The sequence below is a fragment of the Martes martes genome (genome assembly GCF_963455335.1).
Source record: "Martes martes genome assembly, chromosome: 1".
Lineage (NCBI taxonomy): Eukaryota > Metazoa > Chordata > Mammalia > Carnivora > Mustelidae > Martes > Martes martes.
Window position 1 is genome coordinate 214,004,027 of NC_137888.1, and position 20,908 is coordinate 214,024,934.

General features: G+C 58.1%; 1 protein-coding gene across 3 annotated transcripts; it reads left to right on the forward strand.

Moving 5' to 3' along the window:
* Positions 1–251: 251 nt before the first annotated feature.
* On the forward strand, positions 252–19,999 carry PLIN3 (perilipin 3). 3 transcript variants are annotated; one of them, XM_080799578.1, is made up of 9 exons: positions 252–290; positions 2,965–3,045; positions 5,881–6,079; positions 6,255–6,337; positions 10,304–10,589; positions 15,522–15,721; positions 16,985–17,110; positions 19,166–19,440; positions 19,597–19,999. In XM_080799578.1, the coding sequence occupies exons 2-9, from the start codon at positions 2,983–2,985 to the stop codon at positions 19,631–19,633; spliced, it is 1,269 nt and encodes a 422-aa protein (XP_080655704.1). In that variant the 5' UTR covers positions 252–290; positions 2,965–2,982; the 3' UTR covers positions 19,634–19,999. The 3 variants fall into 3 exon arrangements, with proteins under 3 accessions (XP_080655704.1, XP_080655702.1, XP_080655703.1); XM_080799576.1 differs by having other exon boundaries at positions 19,166–19,999; XM_080799577.1 differs by having other exon boundaries at positions 19,169–19,999.
* Positions 20,000–20,908: the final 909 nt, after the last annotated feature.

A 20,908-nucleotide genomic window follows, 5' to 3' on the forward strand; every position in this document is an offset into this window, starting at 1 on the left:
GGGGCGCCCTTGGCTGGATCAGGCGTCTTATAGGGGTCCCCCGGCGCGGGGTACCGCGCGGCCCGCACGCGCCACCCGCAAAAGTCTGGCCCTTCCCGGACTTCGCTTGTGGCTCCAACGTCCCAGACCGAGCGGGGGCGTGGCCCGGCGGCGGGCAGCCTCCCGATACGATTGGCCCTCCGGCCCGTCCTTCCCGAGCGCCCGCCCCCCCGACTATAAAAGCGTCCCCGGGGCGGGCCCCAGACGGTTTCAGAGCTGCCCGTCGTGCCGCGATCGTCCCGCTGGCCGCGGTAAGAGGAGGGGGCCTGATTGAGGTGGGGGGCGAGGTCCGCCGGGCCCCGGGGCGTCCCAGAGGAGGAAGACGGAGGGGAGAACCTTGCTGGGGGCTCTGCGGTCTGGGAAGGGGGTCTCCAGCCTGGGTTGAGCTTTCCCGTCTCTTCCCCCAACGCCCCCTCAAAAACAAAACAAAAAAGACCTATTTCTGGAGCAGAGTCAAACTTCCAAACTTTCTCTTTTCCGTTCCTGAGACTTTCGTTGGAGGCGACGGGGGGGGGCGCGCGTGAAAGAGCCCCCCCAAAAGTGGCAGTATGGAGAGGGGGGTAAACCCCCCTTCTAAAACACAGCCTCCCTAGAAAGTCGGCTTGCTTTGCTAACGCAGTTCGGAGGCGAGCCGCAGCCTATCCTGCACAGGAAATGGGCCCTCCTGGGTCCTCCGGGCGCCCCTACCCCCCAATCAGGGGGCTCTCTGCCCAGCAGGGACCCCTCCTCGGCAAATGGGTTTGCCGCCCGGGGGCTTAGCTCCTCCCCCGCCCGAGTTTCTGGTGGGCTCAGCTGACTCTGGGGAGGTCGCGGGCAGACCCCGCCCTCTTCCTTTAGGTGGGTGTGGCCAGGGGGGGTTGCTCAAGGCCGCTGGGAAGGCCTGCTGCCCCTTATCTGAGTCCCTGGGACCTTTGTCAGGATCGCTGGAACTGATGGACCTGGGACCTCGGTCTCTGGGAACTTTGGAAGTTGAATCCTGGCTGCCGCTGGGCGTCTGCGTGACTACAGCCGGTTCCAGCTAGCTCTCGCTGTGGCGGCTGGAGCCAAGTTCAGGCAGCTCGCAGACCCCACGGACTTTAATGGGATGCTGACATCTGTAGGGGCAGATGTAGGGGCTAAACCCGCTCTAGGAGGGATTGATGGGCCAAGGGGATGGGACAATGGGCCTCCAAGACGCCCAGGGAGGGAAGAGGGGAATGACCAGACTCCTGATGATAACCAGGGGCCGCTGTGCCGACTTGCTCCGCTTCCCAGCTTGGGGAACTCAGTACCAAGCAGAAGCTCATTCCTGGGTGGCTTCATCTGTGTGTGGAATGGTTCTGTTTCTTGAACACCTACTATGTGCTAGGTCCTGAGCTAAGCGCAACGTGTCGCTCTGCCCGTCTGTAGGGACTCTGAGCTAGGAATACGTATCCCCATTTCCACAGGTGGGGCAAGCAAGGCTCTGAGAGTGGGTGCTGCTTTCCCGAGCTCCCACTGGCTAGTGAGTTGCAAAGCTGGGATTAGAACCGCTTTGGACTCCAGCACCGGTGCTCGCTTTGGGGGACAGGGCAACATGGCAGCCAGGAGGATGGGCCCCCTTCCGCTAGAAGGAAATGTTCAGAGTCAAGGTCAGGGGTTCACAACAGGCTCATCCCAGAATTACCAGCGGAACCAGCCCTGAAGGCAGGTTCTACCTTTAGCTCCTTTGTGTAGGTGAGAGGACTGAGGCCGGGGAAGGGGAGGCTCCTTGCTCAACAGGGTACACCACGGGCGGGGCTCGGACTCTGCGTCTGTAGTCTGATGAGGGTTTACCCATGTCATCCCACCTGGCTAGGAAAATGGGAGACACCTGTGGTGTTTCCTTTAGTACCTTGCAGACGAGAGCATGAGCCTCTCCTGGGAGCCTCCCTGGTCCTCTCCTGCCCTCCCTCCTGAGTCTCACTTGATAGGTCTACCGTAGGGTTTTCTTTCCTTTTTTTTTTTTTTAAAGATTTTATTTATTTATTTGTCAGAGAGAGAGAGAGAGAGGGGGAGTGAGCACAGGCAGACAGAGTGGCAGAGGGAGAAGCAGGCTCCCCACCGAGCAAGGAGCCGGATGTGGGACTCGATCCCAGGACGCTGGGATCATGACCTGAGCTGAAGGCAGCTGCTTAACCAACTGAGCCACCCAGGCGTCCCATACCGTAGGGTTTTCTTAAGCAGTTTGTGGGGTGTTTTGTTTTTAATGCTTAACCTTTTTTTTTTTTTTGAACTGGTAATATTATCTGCCTGGCTCAAAAGTCCGAGGCTTTGTCCTGTCTACCTGATCTGCCCTGAAAGGTGGCCACTGTTAACAGTTTCCTATATCTAAAGATCCTGGGCAAACAAAGCACACGTTTTCGCCCTGTGCGCGGTATTCGTCTCAGAGTATCCTGGTCCATCCAGTGAGGTGTACGTCTCTACGCCGTGGCCACTGCACTGGGCTGGATCCTTGTTTTCTCTAGGGCCCTCCTGCGGGGGAACCAGGTTGTTTCCATGCTCTGGTTGTGGCTGACACAGGGGCCCACGCCTCTGCCCACATGACAATACAGGTGTGGGATCATCCCCTCAAGGTTTCTGGGTCACAGGGACGATGGCTCTTGAGAGCAGGTAGTCACTGGCAGATGGCTGTCCACGGAGGTGTTGGGCCACAGGTGTGTCTCCCCGAAGTACTGACTGTGTAGAGCCCTTGGAGTTGACCCTGGAGGCGTGGCTCCGAAATCCGCCTCATCAGCAGCACCTGAGGGCTGGTTAGGGCCCCAGACTCCCTGTCCCACCTGGCCCCGCATAGGGGCCCACAGGTGCTCAAGAATGTTTGGGGGGCGGGCTCTATGAAACGGGGGGAGGGGTCAGAGGGCCGCTGTGAACTTGTACTTCCTCCTGGAGGGAGGGGCGGTACCCTCACAGCCCGCCTGTCCACCCCAGGACCTGCTTCACAGAAACATGTCTACCAACGGGACAGAAGCCACCGCCAGCACCCAGGCGACAGAAGAACCGGTCCAGCAGGTGAGGGAGGGCAGGGACCCGTGGGGTGAGGCAGGGAGCTGCTGGCATCATGTGTCGGGGTGGGGGTGGGTGGGCAACAGATCTCTTTCTGCGGCTGAGGGCGAGCCATCACGCAGACCCCGGACAGGTGGGGGCAGGGGCAGAACGGGGAATCCCGAAGGCTCTGGGGGAGATCTGGGGTCCGCTCAGAAACCACCGCCGGCCTCCCACCCCCACTGCTGTCCCGTCTGCAGGTGCTTGGAGGGTCATCCTAGGAAATCAGCGCCCATTTCCTCCCCCCTTCACAGCTTCTGAACAACTATGTATAACGCATAAATAACACTACGAACATGTCATTTGCATATGATAAATGACATGAGCTTGGGAAGGGTGCTGCCCGGTGGTCAACTACCAAGTTCCGCAGGGATCAGCACCAAACACTGTTCGGATGATTCCTCCCTCCAAAGAGACCCCGCCCCATCAGAACTCCCTCGTGGCTCCTCCTCCTCCTCCCCAGCAACCGCTCCTGGGCTGTCTGGCTCCGTGGCTTTGCCTGTTCTGGACATTTCGAATGGAATCCGGCCAGCTGAGACCCCTTTGTGCCTGGCTTCTCTCAGTGAGCGTGTTTTGGGGGCTTATCTGCCTTGCAGCAGGCATCAGTGCTTCATTCCCTTAAAATTGTGGTAAAATAACACAACAAAAAAAAAAACCCTTATTTTTTTGAAGATTCACGTATCTGACAGATCTCAAGTAGGCAGAGCAGCAGGGGGGTGGGAAGCAGGCTCCCTGCTGAGCAGAGAGCCCGATGCGGGCCTCGGTCCCAGGACCGTGAGACCTTGACCTGAGCTGGAGGCAGAGGCTTAACCCACTGAGCCACCTAGCCCCACCCCAAAAAAAACCTATTTTGAAGTGTCTAGTTTAGTGGGAATAAGTACACTCGTGATGTACAACCACCGCCATCAAATTCCAGATGGGAACCCCGTCCCCATTACCAGTAAGTCCCGTTCCCTCCTCCCTCCAGCCCCTCGCACCCACTCATCTGCTTTCTGTATGAATTTCTCTCTTTTGGACGATTCATGTAAGCAGAAACATAAACTTTTCTTAATTTTTATTTTTTTAATTTTTATTTTCTTAAAGATTTTATTTATTTATTTGACGGAGAGATCACAAGTAGGCAGAGAGGCAGGCAGAGAGAGAGGAGGAAGCAGGCTCCCCGCTGAGCAGAGAGCCCGATGTGGGGCTCGATCCCAGGACCCTGAGATCATGACCTGAGCCAAAGCCAGCCGCTTAGCGACTGAGCCACACAGGTGCCCCGAGGCTATGGATTTTTAAAAACATACTTTGTACCACCTGTTCTCTAATCCCCTCACCCAGCGATGGACATCTGGGCTGTCTCCACTTGGCCATTCAGAATGAGGCTTCGGGAACATTCATGTGCGCCTTTTGAGTGGACATGTGTTTCCTGTCCTGGGTTTGATGCCTGAAAGTGGGGTTGCTGGATTGGAGGGGAGACTTGGGACTAAATCCTGTGAGGCCTCGGGGGTAAACCCTGCAGGCAGCTGGCCTGAGTCCATCTAAAGTTCGCAACTGTAGGTGACTTACTCTTTCCGTGCCTCAGTTAATAACCTTCCATAAAATGGGTGAACACTCCCTATCTCCAGGGGCTGCTGATTGAGTGAGTTCACACACAAGCTGTCCACACATCCCCTGTAAGTTCAGGCTTCTGTCAGCACCTTCCCATGAGTGATCTCTGCGACTCCTGCTGGACAGGCATGATTCCCCATGTGGTGCGTGGGGAAACTGAGCCTCAGAAGGGCTGTCTTGACTCTATTCCGCTCTTAAAGCGTGAATGAATGGGAGTGGCTGTGTGGCATTAAAGCTTTATTTGCAGAACCAGCCAGCAATGGAATATTAGCCCCATAAAGGAATAAAGCACTGACCTCTTCCACGATGTGGAGGGATCCCGGGGACACCGAGCTCAGTGAGAGCAGCCAGACCCAGAAGGACACATTCTGCAGGACCCCACTCCCAGGAGGTCCACACAGACAGGAGATAGTGGGAGCCAAGGCTGGTGCAGGGGTTGGAGAGTTCGTGCTTCATGGGGACAGAGTCTCAGTTTGGGGAGATGGAAAGTTCTGGAGATGGGAAGTGGGGGTGGCTGCGGGACAGCATGAGTGTGCTTCATGCCACTGAGCTCTGCACTTGAAATGGTTAAGATGGTAAGTTTTATATGTATTTTACCACAATTAAAAAAATTAAACACTGATGGGCGCTGGCCCGGGCATGGACCCCGAGCGCACGACGTTCAGGGAGGGAACCAGACACAGAAGGCCACATGGGGTGTGAGTCCATGTGTGTGACACGCCCAGAACAGGCTCCTCCACGGACAGGAAGCGGGCTGGGGGAGGGGAGAACGAGGAGTGACCATTTTCTTGGAGTGATGGCAAAGTTCTAGAGTTAGCCACAGCCATTGTGCAACCTAATGAAAATACTGAAAACCTTGGAATCGTGTGTTATCAGATGGTGGCATTAATGATCTGTGAACTCGATTCAGCTGTTAGGAAAAACCGGACAAGGATAAGGAGATCAGGTGTGGGCCCTGTGGGCTGTAGCTTGCCGACCCAGGGGTAGACCCGAAGCTCGGTGAGAGCCGGGCTCTTGTCTCCGCCTGGCGCGAGGTGGGGGTCAAGTACACGTTCAGGCAGAGGAGAAGCAAGGCTAGGGTAGAGGAAGCGCCCGTGGGGCAACCTCGAAGCAGTGGCTTGTGCAACCACCTGGATGCAGGGCGAGCCCCACCCCCACCCCGCCCGGAGCCCCAGGCCCAGGCCCAGCCCGCTGAGCTGCTTGTCCCCGCAGCCCAGCGTGGTGGACCGCGTGACCACCATGCCCCTCATCAGCTCCACCTGCAACATGGTGTCCGCCGCCTACACCTCCACCAAGGAGAGCCACCCCCACGTCAAGACTGTGTGCGACGCGGCCGAGAGGGGCATGAAGACCCTCACTGCGGCTGCCGTCAGCGGGGCCCAGCCTATCCTCTCCAGGCTGGAGCCACAGAGTGAGTGAAGCCCCGGGGAGCCTGGGACCCACCTCTGGGCTGTTCGGAGGGGGCCGGGGGGGAGGTGTCTGCCCCACCCCTGGCCCTGTTCCCCCAAACCAGCACCAGCCGGCCTTCCGGGCCCCGACGGGCGCGCACATGCAGTGACTGCCGATTCCTGTCTTGTCCCGTGTAGTCGCATCGGCCACTGAATACGCCCACAGGGGTCTGGACAAGCTGGAGGAGAACCTGCCCATCCTGCAGCAGCACACGGAGAAGGTAACTGAGCTCCACCATCAGGAGCCGGTGGGGGATGCGGGCTCCGCGGGGTGGGGGGCCTCCTGGGCTCTGGGATCTGTGGTCCTGACCCCTCCTCTCATAGATTAGACTCATGTGACCGCTCCTCCCTGACCTGTCTTGGGTCTGTCCCCACCCCCACCTTGAATCTACTCCCCACTGGGCCTCTAGAGGAATGATCGAAATCCCAGCCAGATCTGTTCAAAACCCCTGTGTGTCTGTCCCCCGTCCAGCCCCACCAGCCTCTGCATTCTGTTGAGGAGCATCCATACCCAGGTGGACAGGACACATGTCTAGAAACAGTGCCTGCCTTGCGGAACTTTTATTCAGAGGAGGCCCGGGGAAGCGAATACAGTAAATGCTTCCGTCCCAGTCCTACCCCAGGCCCTTTGCACGTGCACTTCCTCCTTCATGAACCAGACTTTCAGGTCTCTGTTCAAATCCTACCTCTTCAGTGGGCTTCCCTTCCCTCTTAAAGAAGGTCCTTCTAGCTCAGCTCTGTCGAGAACTGTCTCCGATGTCCATGTTCTTTCTCTGCACCATCCAGTATGGAAACCGCCAGGTATATGTGGCTACAGAGCACTCAGCGTGTGGCTGATGTCACTGAGGAACTCAGTTGGCAACTTTAAATAGCGGCACATGGCCCGTGGCCAGCATCTCTCTACCATGCCATGGACAGCTTCCCTGAGCCATGAGTCACATACCACACAATGAGCTCATTGAAAGTCTACAACTCAAGGGTTCTAGTATATTCATGTTGCGTAACTGTCACCACCCATTTCAGAACATTTCGCCACCCCAAAAGAAACCCCATATCCCTGAGCTGTTCATCTCCTTCCTGCCAAACGCTCCTGGCAACCGTCATCTCCTTCCCGTCCATGGAAGGGCCTGTCCTGGGCGTGTCACACGTTTGGACTCACACCCCTCCCTGAGCATTGTGGGCTCCGGGTCCATCTCCGGGGGGAGTGCCTGTCCGCAGCCCAGTGACAGTCCTGTGCATGGGGGACACGTTGTATGTATCCATTCATCTGCTGATGGCCGTTTAGGTTGTCCCCACTTCGGGGCTGTTGGAATATCGCTGGATATTTGTGTTCCAGTTACATTAATTCTCTTAGAACAGAAAATCTGTTGTCTTTAACCATCTCTAAGTGCACAGCTCTGTGGCATGAAGCACGGTCACACCGTCCTGCAGCCCCCCCCCATCTCCAGAACTTTCCATCACCCCACATGGAGACTTCTATGAAGAACGGACTCCCCACCCCCTGCCCCAGGCCTGGCTCCCACCCTTTCCTCCCTGTCTGTGTGGACGGGACTCCTCTGGGGACCTCATGGGAGTGGGGTCCTGCGGGACGGGTCCTTCTGGGTCTGGCTCTTCTCGTTGAGCCCCGTGTCCTCGGGGCCCCTCCGTGTCGTGGCAGGTGTCAGGGTCCCTTCCTTCCTGAGGCTGAACAATATTCCGGTGTGTGGACGGATCTTGTTTTTTTCCTTGCACCTGTCAGCGTATTGCTCCCACCCTGTGGGGCTTGTCAGTCAAGCTGCTCTGAATGGGGGTGTCCCAGTTGTAGGGCCTGTAAGGCTCCCCGCCATCCCAAGGGCTTTTTAGCTGCGTGTTTGTCCTCGCGAGTCGGGGAGGGCCAGGCTGCTTGGTTGCTCTGTCTGGTGCCCACCATCTAGCATGGGGCACAGTAGATGCTTAATCTCCACGTTCGCCTCTGGGACACATGGCCACGCTCTTCGTGTCCCGCTGTCTCCCACCAGAATTCAGTGGTGCGGCTGCTCTGGTTCCCCCCGGGCTCTGCCCCCAGGGCCCCCACCCGCTAGCGGGCGCCCCGTGTCAGCCAGAGACTGCTCTACACCACGTCCCCCAGAGGCCGGCCCCACGGGCTCATGCAGGACTTGGTGCAGCCGGGACAAGTGTCTCCCCAGCAAAGGCCATGAAGAGGCCGGGCATTGAAGGTAGAAACTGCCCAGTTCACAGAAGGCTGGAGAAGCTTCCCCGCAGAGCCAGCTCAGCTCCTTGGGGCCGGGCGCTTGCGAGCATTTCTCGTGTCCTGTTGTTGCCGTCCCACAAGGCCAACATTCCTTCCGTTTATAGAAGGGATGAGCTGGGGTGACGCTTTCCAAGGTCGTCCAGCAGAGCTGCTCCCAGCTCAGAGGCGCTGTGCTCTCTGGACTCCTCTGATGTCACCTCTGCCCCGGGGATGCCCCAGGAGGAGACAGCGCTCCCTGGTTCTGCCAGACGCGGTGTGGTCAGCTGGGGGACAGTGCCAGTGGGCACCTTTTCCCACCCCGAGGAAATGAATTCCCGTGGACACGGGAGGTCTAGGTGTTCCGAGGGGTGCCAGCTGCCCCCCGAGAAGGGTGGGAATGGGGTGCCAGCTGCCCCCCGAGAAGTGGTGTGGTTTTGGACTTTGCGGAGAGCTCTCCACCTAGCGGTCTGCTCAGGCTGACTCGAGCCTCACGTGCGGTCCGCGAACACCCACTGTGTGTGGCAGCCTCTTGCGAGATCCCAGGACCATTCTCGGGCGGCAGGTCCGGCCCTGCACCTGCTGTGCTAAATACAGTTTTCGTTGCACGTGGACACACCCACGTGTTTCCAACATCCAGGGCGGCTTTTAAGTCGTTAAGTCGTTGACACGGAGATGGCCAGCCTGCCCAGCTGAACTATTAACCACGTGGCCCATTTCCAGAGAAAGTTACCAGCCCCGTGACTACCCTGCTGCTAACCGAGGTTAGGGGCGGTGGAGTCAAAGTACCAGGTTAACATCCAGGTTCTGCCTTTGGGCCTGGACCTCCCTTGCCGAGACAGGCTGCTTAGCCTCCCAGCCTCAGTTTCTTGTCCGAGGAATGGGTACGCGCCTTCCTCTTAGGGCTTTATAGGGCGGAAGCGGGTCCATCCTCTGAAGGCTCAGAGCAGCGCCCGTCTCGTAGGGGGTGTTGGTTTTTACCATTTTAATACAAGCTTCAGGAATAAGTCCACAAGCGCGGTGACCTTTTGGGGCACAGAGCCCCATTTGCCGTGCAGAGTTGAAGGTGGTTACTGTGTTCTGCTGGGAGTTCGTGGTGCCAAATTTTAGACACCTGCGTGCATCCTCCGTGTCGCTTTGCTTTTGCTTGAGGCGCCTCTGTCCTGGTCTCCCCTCTGGGCACCACTGACTTGGGGCGGGGTGTTCTCTGGGGGGCGGAGCAGCGTCCCTGGCCCCATCCCCTCGATGGCAGGGGTCCCCGCCCACCCCTTCGCCCCCGCGTGACAACCAGACATGTCCCCAGACACTGCCCAGCATCCCCTGGGGACAGAATCACCCTAGATGAGAACCACTGTCCTAAGGGATCTTGCCCACAGATGGTCGCTCCTGCCGGGATTATGGTTCTCAGCACGGGACAGGGCGGTCACTTCTGAGACTATCTTAGTGTCTTCTGCCCCACACGGATGGAGCCCTTGAGCCAAGCACTGGTCTAACCCATCGTGTCCATCCGCTGAGCTGCTGACCCAGGAACTTCCTGTCCCCCAGTCCCGGAGGCCAGAAGTCCCGGAAGGGTAGCCGTTTCCTCTGGAGGCCCCTGCTTCAGTCCCAGACTCTGGCCTCGCCTGGCCTCCCCTCTGTGTCCTAGTCTCTTCTCTGAAGATCTTCTCTCCAAATAATCACATTCTGTGGTCCTGGGGATCAGGGTCCAATGCACAGTCCCATGTAACACTGTGGGTAAAGAAATGGAAGCACAGAGAGGTGGAGTGGGTTGCCCGAGGCCACACAGCTAGGACCTAGCAAACCAGGAGTCACCCCAGGCTCCAGAGCTCAAGGTCTTCACTGCTGGGTCACGTGTTGACCGTTGGGAGTTACCCAGGAACTGGAACTCCTCCCTTTGGGGGTCCCCGGAGGCTGGGGTGTGGGGGTGGGGGTCCCCAGGTACAAAGGGAGGACAGAGATGCCGATGCTGCCTCTGTTGTAGGTTCTAGCCGACACCAAGGAGCTCGTCTCGTCCAAGGTGTCGGGGGCGCGAGAAGCTGTGTCCAGCGCCAAGGACACAGTGGCCACGCGAGTGACTGGGGCCGTTGACGTGACCCGGGGTGCTGTGCAGACTGGTGTGGATGCGACCAAGTCTGCGGTGACCAGCGGCGTCCAGTCGGTCATGGGCTCCCGTGTGGGCCAGATGGTGCTGAGCGGGGTGGACACGGTGCTGGGCAAGTCGGAGGAGTGGGTGGACAACCACCTGCCCATGACGGATGCTGAGCTGGGTGAGTGCAGCCCTCGTGCCCGGACACCCCCGCCCCTGCCAGACCTCCCCCCACAGCCAGCTGGGGTCTGTCCCTTAGTGCCATCTCAACCCTGCCACCTTTCCTTCAGATTTGCCGTAGCCCCTTTTCAGTGCCCCCCCGGACCAGTGAGTGCGGTGGCTGCCTCGGTGGCCCCAATGTCTGTCTCCTTGAAGCAACCACTAGAGGGCCCCTGTGAGCACCGGAGCCTGGTTCTGTCCTCCTGCCCACAGCCATTGAGGTCTCCCACCTCCTCTTGGGTAGAAAGCCAAGTCCTCCCCATGAACCCCCCATGTACTTATCTACCTCCCCTCCTTCATTCTACTCCAGCCACACTGACTCGTTGCTGATCCTGGCCATGCTCCCACCCCAGGGCCTTTGCACCAGCTGTTCCCCTCCACTGGGAGCATTCTTCCCCTAGACACCCTTCCACCTCCAGCTCCGCTCAGATGCCACCTCCTCAGTGAAGCTCAGATCATCTCCTCCCTTGTCCAGACTGTGTCCTGAGGCCTGTCCCCATCCCCTCCTGGCTGGGCTCTGTTGTTTCTCTCTGGCACTCATCATCAGTTCCACAAAGCAGCTGCGCGCTGTCTTGGCTGCTGCTGTGTGCCACGTCTAGAATGGGGCCTGGCACTCAGCAGGCATTCAGACTCTTCTCTGTCATCCCCCCGCCCCCCAGCCCCAGGCACGCATTTGTCCATTCGGATGTTCCTTGAGCATCAGCTGTGTGGCCAAGTCCTGGGGACACTGCAGTGGACAGAATGCTGCCCTCGTGGAACTCACAGTGTAAAATATAAGGAAATCAGGTTAAAGGAGAGATTTTGAGGGGAGAGGATTGGGTAGATATTTCTGAGGAAGTAACACGAGCATGAATGGAGTGAGGTAGGTGGGTAGGTAGCTCCGTGGATGTCAGGGCGGAGAGAAGTGGCAGTGCCAAGGTCCTGGGGCAGGGCCTGCCTGGTGGGTTACAGGAATAGCAAGGCAGAGTGGGCGATGGGAGTGGGGGAGGGGGACAGGGCAGGTCCCGCACGGCCTAGGGAATCCAAGGGAGGACTCGGTTCTACCCCAGGGAGGTGGGAGTCCTGGAGGGCTGTGGGCAGAGAGGTCCTAGGACCTGACTTGTGTGCACATGAGTGCCCTCTGGTGGCCGCCGAGGGAAGGGCGAACTGGGGTTTGAGGGCAGGACTGGGATGCGGTGGAGGGGACTGCGCCAGGCTCCCGCGGGTGTGGTGGAGGCTGGTCCAGGTGGAGGCAGGAATAGACAATCCGGGGACAAAACTGTTGAGACAAAGCAGCATCCTGTGTGGCCCACCATTGGCTCTCGTACCCGTGGCTCTTGGGACTTTGGCCACGCCGCGTACAGACTCTGGTGCCCACAGCAGTAAGGGCCCGCGGGGCTGTGTGTGAACTAGACGCCACGGGTCCATCCGACTTTGGCCGGAGGTGGTTGGTTTGGATAAGGAGCCAGACATTTGGAACAATTAGAAGGAGCTGCAGGACAGATCCGATTGGGGATTCCTGAGGGCAGCACCGTGGGCGTTCGGAGCCGGGTCGTTCTTTGTGGGGGTGTCCCGGGTGCTGGGCGGAGGTGGAGCAACGTCCCTGGCCCCACCCCCTCGATGCTGGGAGCACCCCAGGGTGACCAGGACAGGCATCCCCAGACACTGCCCTGCAACCCCTCCCGGTTGGAATGCCCTGCTTCCCCTGGAACTTTGCGCAGAGGGAATCATGTGGTTCCCTGGTTGTGAGCACCTCTGCCTCGGTCTCCACCTCCTCATTGGACTGGGATTGGGATCACAAGATGTCGCTCCTCTAAATGCCCCTTCTTTCTCCGTTAGCTGGAAGATTGTCGTGGAGGGAGTTCTCTGGGGCGGCTTGGATGAGCCCAGGTGTAGACTGTGGAGGAAAAGCAGGGCATGTGGCTGGCCGCCCCCCTTTATTTTATTATTTATTTATTTAAAGATTTTATTTATTTATTTGACAGATAGTGAGAGAGGGAACACAAGCAGGGGGAGAGGGAGAAGGAGGCTCCCCGCCGAGCTGGGAGCCTGGCATGGGGCTGGATCCCAGGACCCCGGGATCATGATCTGAGCCGAAGGCAGACGCTTAAGGACTGAGCCCCCCAGGCGCCCCTCCCCGTCTATTTATTTTGGCATCATGGGCTGGTTTGCCAGCCTCGCCCACTGTCAGTAGTGGGTGTTTATGTTATGGGTGTGGGTGCGAAGATTCACGGGACAGATCCCAACCCTACACACTCACTTTATTGACCTTTCCCTTATCCCGCTACTTTTGGCTGTTCAGAGACCCCCGTCAAGTTGGCTCTGAGTGTCCATGATTCTCCTTGGGAATCTTCCTGGGAGCGGGGTGGTCCTTTGCTCTCTGGAGAAACTCGATGTCTCAGGTGGGCTGGGGATCTTGAGCCCTGAAGCGTGTGGCTTGAGCATGGCATGTCACTCGTCCTTTGAGGGTCCAGAACCCAGCCCCGAGCCTCTCGAAGGAAGGGCGCTGCTGGCCCGTAGTCGGTGCTGAAGCCAGGCAGAACCAGCTGTGGGTCTTGGCCCCTGAAAGGAGGGGGAGAAGGCAGGGTCTGCTGGGAGGAAGGTCCTGAGCCAGGCTGGGGGGCCACTGCAGAGAACAGATCCTTCTGACCAGCCCTGCTTCTGTATTGGTTCCTTGTTTCCGCCGGGTGAGGGTGAAGCCGTTGTACGTACGGGTGCTTGTGGTTTTGGGGGGTGGGGATGTCTACGGGGGGGAACGTATGAGCTTAATTTTTTTTAAAATGTCATCGTGAAATGATTTCTTCCATGGCGTCCTCTTCCCCAGCCGACTGACTGGTCAGACTACCTCCACACCACATCTGGCCCACCACTTGCATTTGTAAATAAAGTTTTCTTGGCACACGGCCACACGCATTTGCATGCATGTGGTCTGTGAGTGTTTTTGCATTGAGGTGCGGTATAACTGCCTGCAAAGACCAAAACACAGACTGTCTGGCTACATACAGAAAAAGTTTAGCAACCCCTGGGTTACGATATGTTCTTCTGGAATTTGTAATGTTCATAGAAACAATTTCAATTCCCGGATTGAAGGCTTACCTTGATTGAGCAACGGGTCAGTGACTGCCTGTGGGATTTTGTTCCTTGGTTTTCCCCATGTCTTTCGTTTCTGGAACAGTGGCTGGCCAAAGGAGAACTAGAACTAGGTGGCTAACGTGGAGAGCTCGCTTACCAGAAGAGCCAGGCTCTTCCTGCCTGACTAGGGGCACATCTGTGGTACCCTGGTCCCATGTTCTGTAGTATGTATTTGATAAACTTTTTTAATTTTTTTTTTTTAATTTATTTATTTGTTAGAGAGAGAGAGCGCGAGCGAGCACAGGCAGACAGAGTGGTAGGCAGAGGCAGAGGGAGAAGCAGGCTCCCCGCCGAGCAAGGAGCCCGATGTGGGACTCGATCCCAGGACGCTGGGATCATGACCTGAGCCGAAGGCAGCTGCTCAACCAACTGAGCCACCCAGGCGTCCCTTGATAAACTTTTTTAAAATCTGCTTTTCCAGATTCTTATAGAAAGGAAACTTTAGCACTTACGGAAAACAGGACGCCGTACCATCTGCTATACATTGATCACAAAAACACATAATGTTCATCTGGGTTCCTTTTTACAGTACCAGGTCCAAATGTCACAATGCAGACAGCTCCGACTGTGGTGGTCATAGGGAAGGGGGGAACTGAGGCTTATTGGCAAAATCACTTCGGTGTAGAGCAGGGAGTGGCAGATGTTTTCTTAACCAGATGGTAAATATTTTTGGCTTTTGGGAACAGGCAGTCTCTGTTGCAACTAGTTAAGTCTGCTGTTAACACAGAAGCACAGAGGAGAGGTAAATGAACGGGTGTGATTGTGTGCCAATAAAACTTTATTTATAATAGAGACGGTGGCATTCGGCCTGGGGGCCGCAGTCTGCAGACCCCTGCTCTAGGGCGTTAGTCAGGAGGTCTGGAGTCGAATCCTTATCAGGTTATTTACAAAACTCAAGCTTATACCTACTCTGTTAACAAAGTTTAAAAGGAGCAGATCCGCTAGGATAAAATCAGGACGAGCAGTTTCCATCCTGCCCTGTTGCAATGACACAGGCTCTCTCTGGACTAGATAGTCCTTCCTTTACCTGCTGCTAAGACAGTTCTCATGTGGCGCAGACCTGCCCCCGTCAAGTATTAGGGTTAAGAACACGGTGTCCGAAGGCCTGGCTTCAAATCCCAACTTGCCACTGCCTGACTGCGGGACCTCAGGAAGTCACTTCACCTGCAAGTCCCTGTTTCCTTGTCTGTAAAAATGGGGTAACGGTGCCTCCCTCATGGAGTTGTTGAGGTTTAAAGAGAACAGCAGAGGAAGCACCTAGAACCTTGTGAAAGATGGGCCACGTAATAGGTGCGGGCTGCTAATACAGGACTGGCCTGCTTTTTTCCGCAAAGGAGCAGATAGTGAATATTTCAGTGTCCACAGGCCAAGAGGCCACAGACTCCACCACTGTAGTTTGAAAGCGGGTGTAGACGTATGTAACTGACCTGCAGAGCTGTGTCCCAGCGTGGTGCAAAACCGGAGGCTGGGCGGATGTGGCCCGAGGGCCTTGGTTTGCAGACTCACACGCTTCATCCTGGCCACGTCAGTTCCCAGCATACCCATTTCGCAGATGGGGAAAACCAAGGCCGGGGACTCCCGTGCAAGGGTTCCCAGCTTGCAAGCGGCAGCCCTGGGACGGAGAACCCTCAGCAGCGTGTGGGCAAGCCTGCGCGGGCCACGCAGCCCGTGTGTGCACCCCGCGCCTCGGTGCCCCCTCCTCGAGCCGGAGCTGGGCGCGCTGCCGCCGCCGCCGCCTCCGCCTCCCGGCCTTGACGCCGCCTCTCGTGCTTCCTCCCCGCAGCCCGCCTCGCCACGTCCCTGGAGGGCTTCGACATCGCGTCGGTGCAGCAGCAGCGGCAGGAGCAGAGCTACTTCGTGCGCCTGGGCTCCCTGTCGGAGCGGCTGCGCCAGCGGGCCTACGCGCACTCGCTGGGCAAACTGCAGGTCACGCGCCAGCGGGCGCAGGAGGCGCTGGTGCAGCTGGCGCAGGCGCTCAGCCTGGTGAGCCCCCCCCCCCGCCCCGTGCACCTCCGCCTGGGCCGGACCGCACACCTGGACCGCTTGGGGGGGCGATAGAGGCTGTCTGCTGGCTCGGGGGTGGGGGGGGTCAGGGCCCCGCGTAGGCAATGGGGGATGCGGTTCAGCCACGACCGCGCGGGACTGGCCGGCGGAGGCCCTCCCAGCTGTGGTCCGAGGGACCAGCGTGCGGCGAGAGCGTGAACCGCTGAGCGTGAGTTGCGTTCTGGTGGCGATTCTGTTTAAAGCCCCCAGATCGCCCGTTTTTAAGCGTAGGGTTTGGGGAGTTTGACCAGTAGAAACAGACACGTAACGAGCACCGCAGTCCAGAAGTGGAGTGGAGGCCATCACCCGGGAAGGTCCTCTCCACTGTCACGTCCTGGCCCCGCCCAGAGTTCTCTGTCTCTTCTGGAAAGAGCTGAGTTCCTGCCGCCTGCCTCTTCGCTTAGCCTCCTCCACTCAGGGCTCGCCCCTCTCTTTGTCAGTTTCTGATCGGGGTAAACTACACACAGCGTGAAATTTACCATCGTAAGCATTTCCAGTGCACAGCTCGGTGGGTGGCATGAAGCACACTCACACTGTCATGTAACCATCCTCACCATCCCGTTTCCAGAACATTCCATCTCCCCGCACGGAGACTCTGTCCCCGTGAGGCACAGAACCCCCACTCCCTGCCCCAGCCCCGGCTCCCACCAGCTCCTCTCTGTGTGGACGGGACTCCTCTGGGGACCTCCTGGAGTGGGGTCCTGCGGGACGGGTCCTTCTGGGTCTGGCTGCTCTCGCTGAGCCCCGTGTCCTTGGGGTCCCTCCACATCGTGGTGGCCGGGGTGAGGGTCCTTTCTTTTTTAGGGCTGAAGAACATGGCACTGGAGTCTTTTAAGGTCCTGTCTGTGTTCTTCCTGCTTACATTCTGTTGGCCAAAGCCAGTCCTGTGGCCCAGGCCCAGGCACAAGGATTCCGTCTGGTTCTCCTTGTGCCAGACAGACTGGTAGGAGCTGCAGAGGATTTTGGCCACTTCTTGCACGCACGATGGTGATGAAACCATAGCCGTGCAAAGCCTCTGTGAGAACAGCATCCCTCCCGCCTTCCTTGCCTTCGCGGACCAGCTCATCTTGGATAGGAGGAGGGTGCTGTGGGCTGCTCCTGGGCTGTGCATGAGGCTCTGCTGGCCGTGGTCAGGTGCTGGAGGCAGCCGCTCTCCTCCTGTGTCTGGCTCTCACTCTCTCTCTCCTTGCTCTCCTGTCCCAGATGGAAAGTGTTAAGCAAGGAGTCGATCAGAAGCTGGTGGAGGGCCAGGAGAAACTACACCAGATGTGGCTCAACTGGAACCAGAAGGAGCTCCAGGGCACGGAGGCGAACTCTGCCAAACTAGAGGTACCAGCCTGGGGGACACATGGGATGCTTAGGGCCCTGACTTCCCTCTCTCTGCCCCTGCTGGATGGACTTACCTGCGTGGAATACTTTCCGCATCCTCTCCTCCCATTCACTGCCTTCAGGACACACCTCCTCCAGGAAGCCCACCTAGATTTCCTCTCTTGGGTGTGGGTGTTGCTTTTGAACTGTGACACACTTGACAGTGACGTCTCTCAACCTGCCAAAATTCTAAGCCACATCTCCTTCACCTTCTCCCCTGTCCCGGTGTCACTGAGCCCTCCCTACTTCCCTGCCTGGCTCCTTGTGATGACTTCTCACTAACGTCCTCTGGTCTGTCCCATCCGTCCCAGGTGTTGGCCTCTCCTGCCGCGCCCTTTCACCGCCTCTGCCGTCACTTGTGGACACTTGCCTTGAGTCAACACCTTATGTGACTCTCACGCCCCATTATGAACGTCCCTCGGTCTCAGCGTTCGTGGGGGTTGGGGGAGGTGCTCAGGGCCACCTGCTCCGTGGGGATGAGGTTTCTTTGGGGGGAGTGATGGAATGTTCTGGAGGTGGAGGTGGTGGTTTGCACAACCTTGCGAATATACGAGAAACTATGGAATCGCACACTTAAAAGGGCGAATTCTCTGATCTGTGTTAACACTCCTATGTAAAAAAGTTGAGTTCCTCTGTCACGTACACACAGCATCACACATCGATGTTCAAACAGGTAGCACCAATATCGGTGCACACGGTTTGCCTTCAGACCCAAACCACCTAAAACCGTCTCCCTTCCCCCCACTGCTGAGCACGGCCCCAGGAGCTGTGGATGTTGACTCTGATCAGCTCCTCCCTGCCACGTTCAAGTCCAGAGCGCTGTGTCACGGGTGCGGGCAAAGTCCTGCCGCCCATCCTGCCCTCTTCCCTTATGGGGGAGGGAGGTTAAGGTCACGATTTGCACATGGACACTGCGGTCCTTCCAGCCACGTACGACTTCTGCCTGGAAGGTTCTTCCAGACCTCTTTTTTATAAATAACAACAACAGAAACAAACAAAAACACTTTAAAAGTGGAGATAAAAAGTGCAGTGTCTTATACTTAAGAAAAAAAGTTTTACTGAGATACAATTCACAGACTCGAAAGTCCCCCATCTGTATAATTCAGTGGTTTTTAGTGTATTTGCAGGGTTGTGAGACCGTCCCCGGGGCCCCTTTTGGAACATTCCCGCCAACCTGAAAGGAGATTTTGTCCCCATCAGTAGTCACTTTCCCTTCCCCAGCCCCTGACCCCCTGAGCCGCCTTCCCGTCTGTGGAGGAGTCTGCTCTGGGCGTGTCACACCCATGGACTCACACCCCGTGTGGCTTTCTGTGTCTGATTCCGTCCCTGAGTGTCGTGGGCGCGGGGTCCGTCCCCGGGGCAGCGCGTGTGGGCGCCTCGCTTGTGTGTGCAGCTGCGGCACGCGCCAGTGCGTGGGTGGGTCATGTGTTTTTACCCGTTTACAAGGTGATGGACGTGTGGGTGGTCTCCACTTTGCCTCCTTGTGGACAATGCCTTATGAACCAGCCTTGTACGGAAGTGCGTTTCTGATTTTCTTTGGCGGGGGGGGGGATTCTTAGGAGGGGAGCTGCTGGACTATTGGCAACTCGGTGGTTGGCCAGTTGGAAGGACAACCAGGCTGTCTTCCAAAGTGACCGCACCACCAGCCACGTCCGGGGCCCCCGGGTCCTCCCCGTCTTCGCCAACACCTGTCACTTCTTGATCCTGCTCGTCCTTGAGGGTGCGAGGTGACGCCTCCTGGCGGGCCTGCCCCTGTTTCCCCGACGGCTGGCGGAGTTGAACCTGGCTGTGCTTGTTGGCCGCTGCTGACCGCCTTTGGAAGGATGCCTCCGCCTCTTTCCCACTTTGGTACATGGGTCTCGTGGTTCCAAACTCAGAAGAGCTGGTGTCCTGGACCACCGCAGGGAAAGGCTCCTGGGAGGTCGGCCGGAGAAGCCCCGGCTCCTCTCCTGTGCGCCCGGCTTGGGCTCCAGCTGCCCCCAGCGTGCGCGGCCCTGATCGCCCGCCCCTTCTCAGCAGGTAGAGACCCGGACGCTCACCATGTTCCGCGACGTCACACAGCAGCTGCAGACCACCTGCGCCTCGCTGGGCTCCAGCATCCAGGGCCTGCCCAGCCACGTGAAGGACCAGGTGCAGCAGGCCCGCCGCCACGCCGAGGACCTCCAGGCCACCTTCGCGGGCATCCATTCCTTCCAGGACCTTTCCAGCGCGATCCTGACGCAGAGCCGGGAGCAGGTGGCCAAGGCCCGAGAAGCCCTTGACCACATGGTTGAGTACGTGGCCCAGAACACGCCCATCACGTGGCTGGTGGGACCCTTCGCCCCGGGTATCGTTGAGAAAGCCCCGGAAGAGAAGAAGTAGGACGGGCAGGAGGAGGCGGGAGGGCTTAGTCTCTCCCGGAGGGGCCGGCCGGAGCCCTGCGCCCCCTCCCCGCCCCCTCCCCCCAGCCCATCTCAGCTGGCACCCTGGGAAGTGGGGAACTGACCCGTCCTTCCCCCTCCGCGCTCCAAGGCAGCACGGCCTGAGCCTCACCTCCTCGGTCATCAGGGAGGTTTCCAGAAAAAAAAAATGCTTTTTAGGAGGTCCTAAGTCCCCCGCCCCCCCCCGGTTTCTTTTTTCTTAAAAAACCAGGGACAGATTTCTTCTATCCCTGCCTCCTTTTCTAAATCACACCCCTGGATAGCAGCCTTTAACTAACAGGCTTGGGACTTCCGGCCTCCGAAGTGGGGGATGGGATGGAGGCAGAGCCCCTGAGGCCCATCTTAGAGCAGTTGGGGGCTGAGGTCGGCCTGGCCGGCCGGAGGCGCCGGAGGCTTCAGCGTTGCCTTAATAAATTTTACCTGCAGCTAAGTGTGGCCTGTGTGCATGTGTGTGTGTGTGCGCGCACTCGTGTGTTCCCCCGAGAGCTGGGCAGTGCAGGGGTCTCTGTATGGCCTTCTTGGCCCCTCCCCTGCTCTGCTCACAAGCCGGTGAACTGGACAGGGCCAGACCTGGAGCGGGGCTCCAAGTTCTCGGACAGGAGAAGAGCCAGACATCCGGATCCTCCATCTCCCCGACCCTGAGCCCTGCCCCCTGTGCCATATCCTGGGGCATCCGGCAGAAGCAGACCTTCCTAGGTGTGTGGGGGAGGGGTGTGGCAAGTGGCCCCCCCAAAGATGGCCACGTCCTGATCCCCAGGATCTGTGACTGTGGTCCCTCAGGTGGCGGAGGGGACCGTGCAGATGGGATTCAGTGAGGGATCTGGAGATGGGGGCAGGATGGCCCTGATGATCGGGGTGGGGGGCCCTCATGTCATCATGAGGTTCCTTATGAGTGGGAGGCTGGAGGGCGGGTCGGAGAGGGTGTGAGGACAGAGGCAGAGGTCAGGATTTGAGATGGGTGGGTGTTCTCTTCACCCTGAAGATGGGGGAAGGGATCTGGGGCCTGGAGAAGTGGCAGAAGTCAGGGAAATGGGATCCCCCCACCCTGAGGATCCAGAAGGATCCAGTCCTGCCAACACCTTGGTCTTAGCCCGGTAAGGCTCATTTCAGACTTCTGACCTCCAGAACTCGGAGGTGACAGGTTTGTGGTGTTTTCAGCCTCTGAGTCAGCCTTCCTTGTTAGAGCCGCCCCTGGAGACTCGTCTCGGACCCAGGGAACTCCTGGTTGCCCCCGGACAGACCCCAGCTTGGAGATTTCCGGAAGTTTCGTCCCGTTCTGTGCCTGGCCGTGTGCCCACTGCCGTGCTCACATCTCCTTAGAAAACTCTGCAACCGAATC